Source organism: Mesocricetus auratus, unplaced genomic scaffold (genome assembly GCF_017639785.1).
Source record: "Mesocricetus auratus isolate SY011 unplaced genomic scaffold, BCM_Maur_2.0 Super-Scaffold_100007, whole genome shotgun sequence".
In the NCBI taxonomy this organism is placed as follows: domain Eukaryota; kingdom Metazoa; phylum Chordata; class Mammalia; order Rodentia; family Cricetidae; genus Mesocricetus; species Mesocricetus auratus.
This window is the reverse complement of record NW_024429191.1, coordinates 91,132,053-91,140,377: the sequence shown is the minus strand read 5'-3', so window position 1 is coordinate 91,140,377 and position 8,325 is coordinate 91,132,053. Positions and strand designations below refer to the sequence as shown.

Here is an 8,325-nt window from a genome sequence, read left to right as displayed (position 1 = left end):
ATGCGGTGGGCAGGATCTGGGATTCTCATGATGGGAGGGGCCTGACCACCGGGGGTGGGGGCGGAATCTGCCCCATCTAGGCTGCCTGGCCCCAAAGTCACTCTTCAGTCAAAAACCAGTCAGACAACAAGCCTTGGGCCTGGACTAAGCACAGACAGGCAGGGAGAAGGAGGCAAAAAAACACTGTTTGAAGTGGACCAATGAAGAGCGGAAGAAAGGCAGGCTGGTTTTTCATCCGTTGTCACTGAATGCTCACAGCTGTTCTTCCAAGGCAGGTAAGAACAGGAGAATAATGAGACATGTGTTGGGACCCTGTCCCCTGCACAGCAGCGAGAAGAGGCACCCTGGGACCGAGGAGGATAGGCCAGAGTCCTCAAAGTCAATGAGATGCCTGAAGGGCAAAGACCAGAAAAAGAAGACGACAGCAGGGGTGTGGCTCGGAAGAGCAGGCCGAAGGAATGGAGGGGAAAGCTGGCAAAGGTGACCGGTCTCGCTCCTTCCTTTCCCAGCTGAAATACCAAGTTTGCATGGCTGACTTCCTTCGGCAGGCTCAGTGCCAGGGACTCCAGTCTTTCAGGGAACCCGTGGAAATGTTTTAATTTCTTTTAAAATCAGGGGGAAAATTAAATGAACTTTTAAATGAAAGAAAATGCTTTAATATGTAACAATATATTTGTTGTTATGCCAACACGGCCGAAAATATTACTTTTAATATTTTTAATGGAGGAAGGAGCCCATGGAGGTAGAGGCGCCTATTGCCTGTTGAGTGCAATGGTTAAAGGGGTCTTAACCACTCCTGGGCTTCCCACACCGGAAGGCACATTCTGCTCCCTTCCCTGGGCCACAAGGGAGGAAGGACCCTGTGGCTCTCTCCATTTTTTCCCCACTGCTAATGTGCCTTTAAAAGGGAGCTCAGAAGGAGAGAGAAGAAACAAAAGAGTGCACGAGTTTGGCACCAACTTCACTTTCTCAGCCTTCTGCGAGTCCCAGGCTTCTCCTTTATCTTGCTCTCCTCCCTGAATGGTTCCAGGATTTTTTAAGAGTCTGACCTGGGAAGGAAAAACTGGAATCAGCCGACACACACACACACACACACACACACACACACACACACACACACACACACACACACACACACCACACCACACCACACCACACCACATCATACACACACATACCCTTCCCAAACTGTCCTGCCCTGTCAAGTTCAGAGGGGTGTTGGGGACTCTGGCCTATGGGAGAACAGGATGAGGCCTTCCAGGGAGGGAGGGAGAGCCGAACCTGGAAGATCAGGCTGGAGAGAGAGTCGGCCGCTCGCAGCCCACACTACTGCCCTCCGGTGGGTCCCGGAGACGCGGGAGCCCGCGGCCGCGCACACGGATTGGGTTTCTGCGGGGCTCGCTCCCGGGCCTGGCTGCGAGCCGCCGCCGCCCCCTCCCTGCGCGCAGGCTGCGCTCCAGTCGCGGCCACGGGGTAGCGCTCGGCCCCCCTCTCCGCGTCTCCGCCTCCGCCGCGCTCGTTCCCGGCTCCCGCTGCCCCCGCAGCTCCGGCTCGGCGCAGGCAGACTCTCAGGCTCGGCAGCAGAGCGGCTCTTAGGACGCTGAGCCCTGGCAGCCCAGGGCTCCGGGCTCCGAGAGCCAGCGGCTCCCGAGGTGGACGAGCGGCAGACGCGGCCGAGGCGCCAGAACAGCCGGAGACTCGGGTCCCCGCGCTAGGCGAAAACGCCGGGCGGCCAAGGCGGCGCCGAAACCCCCGGAACCTGGGGCTGCCGGCCGAGCTCTTTCCGTGCGGCTCGCAAGGAGCTCCAGCCGGGGCGCGGCGGAGAACAGGACCTGCTGGTCTCCTCCACCGGGTCGCCCCCAAGAGGCTCCGCGCCCCGGGCGCTGGCTAGAGCCTGGGCCGCCCAGCCGGGTACCCGAGCCGGGCATCCATCGCCTCCCGCAGCTGGCGCAGACATGGGCGCACGGGGCTGCGCGTCGGGCCGTGGGACCCGCAAAGTTTGCTAGCCTGAGGGGCGCAGAGCTGAGGGAGAGCACGGCACCAAAGCCCCCGGGGAGGTACCCCGAAATCTCTTAATTGGGCGCGAGGACCACGGAGCTGAGAAGGGTGGCTCGGCCCTGCCAGGTGCCGCCTGCAAAGTTAGAAGAAAACTTCGGCTCCAGGGAGACTCGGGACCGTTATGCTAACCGCGCCCCCCGAACCCTGCGCCCCCTCTGAAAGACACCCGGCACCCGCGCCGACCGCTGCGCTCCGCTTGCATCCAGTCCCGGGGGCAGGGCGCCTGGAACCACGGTGACTACGTCGGCCCGGGAGAACCCAACCAGGGGGCGGGGAGGGGCGGGAGGCGGGCAACGTGGCCATCGGGAGGAAGTTTCCTGAAGTTGTCCTCTCATTCGGGAACACGGCCAGCAACCAGGCCGGATCGCAGGGGTCGCTCTGGCTGCTAGAAGTAGTCGGAGTCGGGGTGCTAAGGGATATAGGCGCCTCGAGTTTTTGGAAGGAGACTTGGCCTCTTTCTTCTTTCCCCTCGTCTTGCGGAGCAGCCAGCGCAGAAGAAGGAAGAAGGATTTGGGGTCGCCGGCGCGGTCCCTCGGGGCATAGCGTCCGGACTCGGCCACACAGTCTCCCGGGACGAAGGCGCGGGGTACCGGGACCCCACGGGATTATAAAGCAAGTCGCAAGGAGGGTGCACCTTAAAGGACCCCTCCGCCAGGATGGCCAGCATGCGGAGGCTGCTGATCTGGACTCTACTGGCCCTGCAGAGGATCCACTCAGCCGGAGCCCAAGGTACACTATGGGCGACTCTCTTCACGTGGGACTGGGGAACGGGTTCGGGTGGGCGGGAAAGGGGTGCCCCCTAAGACATCGCGCTTAGCCCAGGTCGAATCATCTCCTGGGAGTCTCAACACTCTCCCCTTCTTCGACTCTTGGGGCTCTCTTTGGGGTGGGGCAGTGTCTTCTGGTCTTTCTCGATGGGGATGGTAAGGTCGCGGGGCGGGGAGGGGAGGTGGAGAAGCACCTAAGGTGCGATGGGGGGGGCTTCGTGGGTGCCCTCTGGCCGCGATAGGAGGGGCACATCATCCCATATCCTGGCTTCACTGAACTCCCTAGGCTCTGGGTCCTGCTTGGTGTCTTAAAGGAAGGGCAAGGCCGTGCAGGGCAAGCACTGGGTGCCCCGGGGCAAGAAGATGGGGCAGGCAGAAGCAAGAGAGAAACCGTAATGGGGCTCAGGGTGCCCGCTTAGCTTCTCCTCAAGAGCAGTCACTCTGTTTGGCCACATATGGGAGCCCTCGCCTAGCTGCCTGGCCGGTCGCTGGAGCTGGGGCGGGTTGGCGGCATGGGCCTGGAGCAGAGCGATGGGGACAGCGGCAATCCTAACCCACCCTCCAGACACACCCAGCGGGCAGCCGCTGGCTCCGGCTTCCACGGTTTGCTGGATGTCGGGCCACTGCTGCTTTGATCTATAGCTGGCTGCCCAGAGCAGCCAGCCTGGCGGTAAAGCGGCTAGTGGATGTGGAGTGGGTGTGTTTGAAAGGAGGTGTGATCCCCGCTTCCTGCGGCGGATGCCCAGCAGTCTCCCGGGTCCCCTGGAGGGTCCTGGTAGGGTAGGGCGGCTGCACTGGAGCTTTCTTGCCTTTGGAGTTCGAGGATCCAGGTGGTGGTGGCAGCGGTGGCTGAGCGGCGCCTGCTGGGGGCAGAGGGAGAAGGAGTCTAGACTGAATCCCCAGACTCACCGTTTGGTCTTAGATTTCTGTTGGTTTTCTGGACTCACAGGGAAACCAGACCTACCCAAGAACCGGGTTGGGAGGGACTGGGGTGGAGACACCGCAATCCCCCTACAGAGCCTTTCTCCACATATGGGGTCCCAGAGCCTAGGAAAGAAGGGACCCCACTGTGTCCCAGGTCAGGCAATCTTCAGAGCCCAGATCGGAGATAAAAATTATCAGTTGTGGCTCGCAGGGTTGAGGGGAAGACTTTATACGGTAATTTAGGTAAAAGCACTTCGAAATTTTCTAACGAGCTCCATAACTGTAAGGCAATAAAAGTTATTATTTTTATAGTCACCATAAAACCTTCCAGTAGGCAGGGACCTCAGAGGTCATTGCGTTCTAGTAGCCATTTAACAGATGGGGAAACTGAGGCCCTTTGCAATGAACTGGTTTGCCCAAGACCACTCTGACATGTAGGATTGGAGTCCTGAGCCTCTCCCTGCTAACCAGGACCCCCTGTAGCTGGGGCCTCTTGTCTAGGGTAAGATTTTGTGGAGACCCGGGGGCAGTGGCCCTGGCAGAGTAGGAATGGGCTGGCCTCCACTCGGGGTCCCTGGTGAGTTTGTTTTGAGATGGCTATAGAGCGGTTTCTAGGGGTAGCAGCCTGTGTGGAACCTTCTAGCCCCGCTTCTGCGCAGACTCCAACAGCTGTGTAACCCGACGTGGGAGGGGCAGGTAACTCTCCAGGTCTCCCACCTAGGACCAGGTCCTTACGGAGTCTCCAGGGCACCTTCTTCCACTGTCGAGTGTCCCACCCACTTCCACACCCACCCGAGGCCAAGACGCCAGTGTCTACTGAAGTTATGGCCTCCCGCCCCTGTGCTCCTCCCAGAGGAGCTCCATCCTCCTGGCGGGATCGGAGAAGCCCTTTCCTGGCTGTGTCCTCTGTCTCTTGCACTTCTGTTTTCTCTTAAGCAGGGGCAGCCCCCTTCTGCTTTGACCGTGCTCTCTGGCTCTGAGGATGTTTGCCAGCGCTGCCCCCTCTCCTTCCATTTGTCTTCCTGCAGAGGATCATGGGAAGACAATCGCTGAACTCCACCTTGGAGGCCATGCTGGGTTTGCTGCCTTAGGGGTGAGGTGAGGGCTCAGGGTCATTATTATTATTATTATTTTATTTTATCTGCTTTGAAGCCCTGCGATTAGTCCTTTGAGGACAGCTAAAACCACCAGCACCACCTCTGAGCCCACAGGGTCCACTCTACAGACGTGACCAGACACCCAGCAGCTGCTCCTCTGACACAAGTGCCCAGGAGTCACTACTGTGGGATACTATGGAGTTTTTTTTTTCCTAGTTCTTTTTCCAGGTGCTGGGCTAAAGCTGCATTACCCAGTTGTACTGAAAACTATCATTTGGCCATTTCTCCCAAAATCGATCTTACATGGTCCCTACTCCTTTCCCAGACAAAACGCAATGATAGCACAGAAAGAGCATTTACTCCCAAACCAGGAAGCAAGGGTTTTCATGATCAAATAGAGGCGACTGCACAGATGTTTCTGCAAGACTCTGAGCCACCGGAAGCCTCCCTCAGTTTCCTCGTCTGTACCTTGGGAACACTGTCTCCCTCTTTGTACGCTTGACATGGTTGTAACTGTCCGAGGGAGAGTTCCCAGCAAGCCCTTCAGACACAGGAGCTGCAAACTTCCTTCTCTGACCACCTTGCGGTTTCCTGGAGTGACCCGCAATGCCCTGAGTGCCCAGGAGCTAGTCACGTGTAGCTTTCCACCATTCTTCAGGAGCTGGGGTTGGAAGGTCCTGGTGAGTGGTGAACCTGACAGCCTGCATTTTACTGAGTGCTTTGGAGGCTTTACACATACTGTGAGCTCAACCATTGCGAGACGCCATCCTGGCCTGCCCAAGCAGCGGGAAGAGGGCCGGAGCTGCTGAAGCAGCCATTCTAGAAAGTTCTTTTTCAAAAGAATTGCACCTGGGGGGAAAAAACAAGAGGACACTGCAACTGAATGAACCAGACAGTGGGGAAAACCCTGATGGAGGCCTGGAAATGCCAATCCGGAAGCTCCTGGAGGGCCCCAAAGGGAGAAAGTTTAGTGCTGGGAGCTAATCACGATAAAAGCCAAACAGCACACGGGGGAATGGGATGAAAGTTTAATTACATGGTGTGGCTAAGCTGTAATTATTAATTACTGACAGCAAAAAATAACTTATTGATCAGGGCCTCTTGCTAATTACCAGGAGGCCTAGTGTCATCCTTGCCTGGGGCTCAGCTGTCAAAAGCTCCACACAGCATGAGTGAGGGGTGGGAAACGGGCCTGCTTCTTCCTCCCTATCCCCTTCTCTTCTACCCCTGCCTCTCTCGCCCCGAGTACCTCTTGACATCAGCTGAGAGGGTCTGGAGCATTGTGGTATGTGAGGAGAGTGATGGAGTTGGGTTCTTGCTACCGCTGGCTGTAGAAGTCCCCCCTTTGTGGGGTGGCGTCACTCAGGGCCCCAGAGCCAGAGACCAAATCATGCAGGCAGCCTGCACCTGCTGGGGAAACTCTCTCATGCACTGTTTGGCAAATACTTATTGACCACCTCTCCCCCATGTCCTCTACTGGGAGGCTGGAGTATGGGCCAGCAACCTCATTCCATCAGGGAAAGGGGGCTGGGAAGGAGGCCAAATCCTTTACAGCAAACCTGCACTTAAGTGGGACCTCGGCTTTAAGACGGCATGTTAAACTGCATATTGGAACGTATTTGACCTTGTTTCCTAGGACACAGTCAGCTGTAAGCTAAAGGAAAGGGGAAGTGGGATGATTTCCTGTCCTAGGGGTTCAAAGAATACCTGGGGAGTTATCCGAAGCTGCCCTCTCCTGCAAGTCTAGGTCTAGGGGCCAGGTGGTCAGCTTTCATACCCTCTGCATTGGAGGGCTCACTACCTTATACCAGCTGGCTGTTAGACATTGCCTCATGCATGTTGACGAAGGAATTGGCTGGTACCTTGTTAGTTACCCTAGAACTTAATGGGTTCCCTGCTTGGCAGGAAGCCCATTTCCTGACTCCCAGCCCCTTGGGGAGTGGGGGGCTGGAGCTGGAATGGACATTGGGTGGCTGAACAGCTGGGGGTTATCCACTTTAGCTCCCCCATCCCCAGCACATTGCTGCAAATGTCCCTGGAGCTCCCTGAGCAGTAAGAATTAGTCATTGTAATTTGGGGCCTTGGGATGCCAATAGCAACAAATGGGCCAGCAGCAGAGCGGTCTACTGCCTGTAATGGAAAGAAAAACAGGCCAGTTGCCCGAGACATCCCTGGTTACATACTGCTTACCAGCCCTGCTTTCCATATGCTGGGGAGAGCCAGAGCCAGGGGAGCCTTGCTGGATGAGGGAGTGTCAGGACTTCCCAAGACCCCACCCCAGAAGGGAGTGAGAAAACTGGCACTTCTCTGGGCACACTCAGGGGAGCGGGAACCAGGCTATGTCTGATTCGGGAGCCTGGCAAATCCAATCCCAGCTTGTGTCTGCCCCTTCCAGCCTCCACTCCCATCACAATGCATGACGGAACTGAGCCTGCTTCCTGAAGTGAGGGGATGAACTGCACCGTCTAGCTCCTTGTGGTGGGTTTGGGTGGTGAAGTAAGATTATCCAGATAACTTTGTAGATGCTCTTGATAAGCCGCACAGGTTTGGCATGCTCTGGTCACATGGCTACAGGAATGGCCGAGTCCCTCCTCTGCTCCCTTACCATGTCAATTCCTCGAATTTACTCTTGTGTCTATCTGCACAGACCCACCTGTTCTTAGAGGTCTCTGTGAGCTGACCTCCAAATCCCTCTAGCATTTGTGTAGTTGCTTACTGTCTTCAAGTTTCCTCGGGACCCTAGCTGACGTCCCTTTCCCATCTCTGAACACTATGGCATCTGAGAGCAGGCCCTGCTGCTCTCTCTGCCCTTCCTTCTATAGGACATCTGCCTCCCAGTGCACTGACATGTTACATGGTCTTTTAGGTATCAACCTCTCTCTTGTATTTTTCTGAATTCCCAACCTCAGTGGCAGTGCTTGGTACACAGGGGCTCAACAAATGCAAATGAATGAATGAATGAATGAATGAATGAATGACTCTTCCTCTTGCCACCTGGCCCTGCCTGCTTCTCCAGCTTCCAGTCTCGAATTGATGAGTGGCTTCTAATGTGTCTGTGGTCTCCTTTGTTCTGTGGAGACCTCCTTGTGTCAAGCAACAGAACATGCCAGATTAAGAGCCTGATCCCAACAGTTGTAGCCTCTGATGGTGGCACCACCATGCTGCCGTTGAGAGAGGATCCTGCTCAGAAGTTCTGGTACTCCTATCCCAGCCATTCTTGGCTCTGGCCCTGCCGGAGAAGCTGCCTCTAGCAGCCTAACTAGCCTTGGAGTCCCTACTGAGTCCCCTGCAGCTTCATGGGGAGCAGGAGTAGAGAGGAAGGATGAAAAGTTTGGGGTGATGACTACCTGTACATAGATGCATATCCATGTATGTAATACACAGGATCCTGTAGAGGACAGGAGACAGGACAAGCCATGTCAACATCCAAAGACATGAACCACTCTTTTGACAGCCATCGGCCAGCATTAACTATAGCC

The 8,325-nt window shown here is 56.3% G+C and overlaps 1 protein-coding gene across 1 annotated transcript in view; it reads left to right on the top strand.

Annotated features, from left to right (window-relative positions):
- The first annotated feature begins 1,549 nt into the window (after positions 1 to 1,549).
- The window catches only part of Sdk2 (sidekick cell adhesion molecule 2), a 270,658-nt gene continuing 263,882 nt past the window's right edge, over positions 1,550 to 8,325 (top strand). Inside the window, exon 1 of the mRNA XM_040750019.1 lies at positions 1,550 to 2,787. Within this exon, the coding sequence (XP_040605953.1) occupies positions 2,715 to 2,787 (73 nt within the window). The 5' untranslated portion in view covers positions 1,550 to 2,714. The remainder of the gene's footprint in view (positions 2,788 to 8,325) is intronic.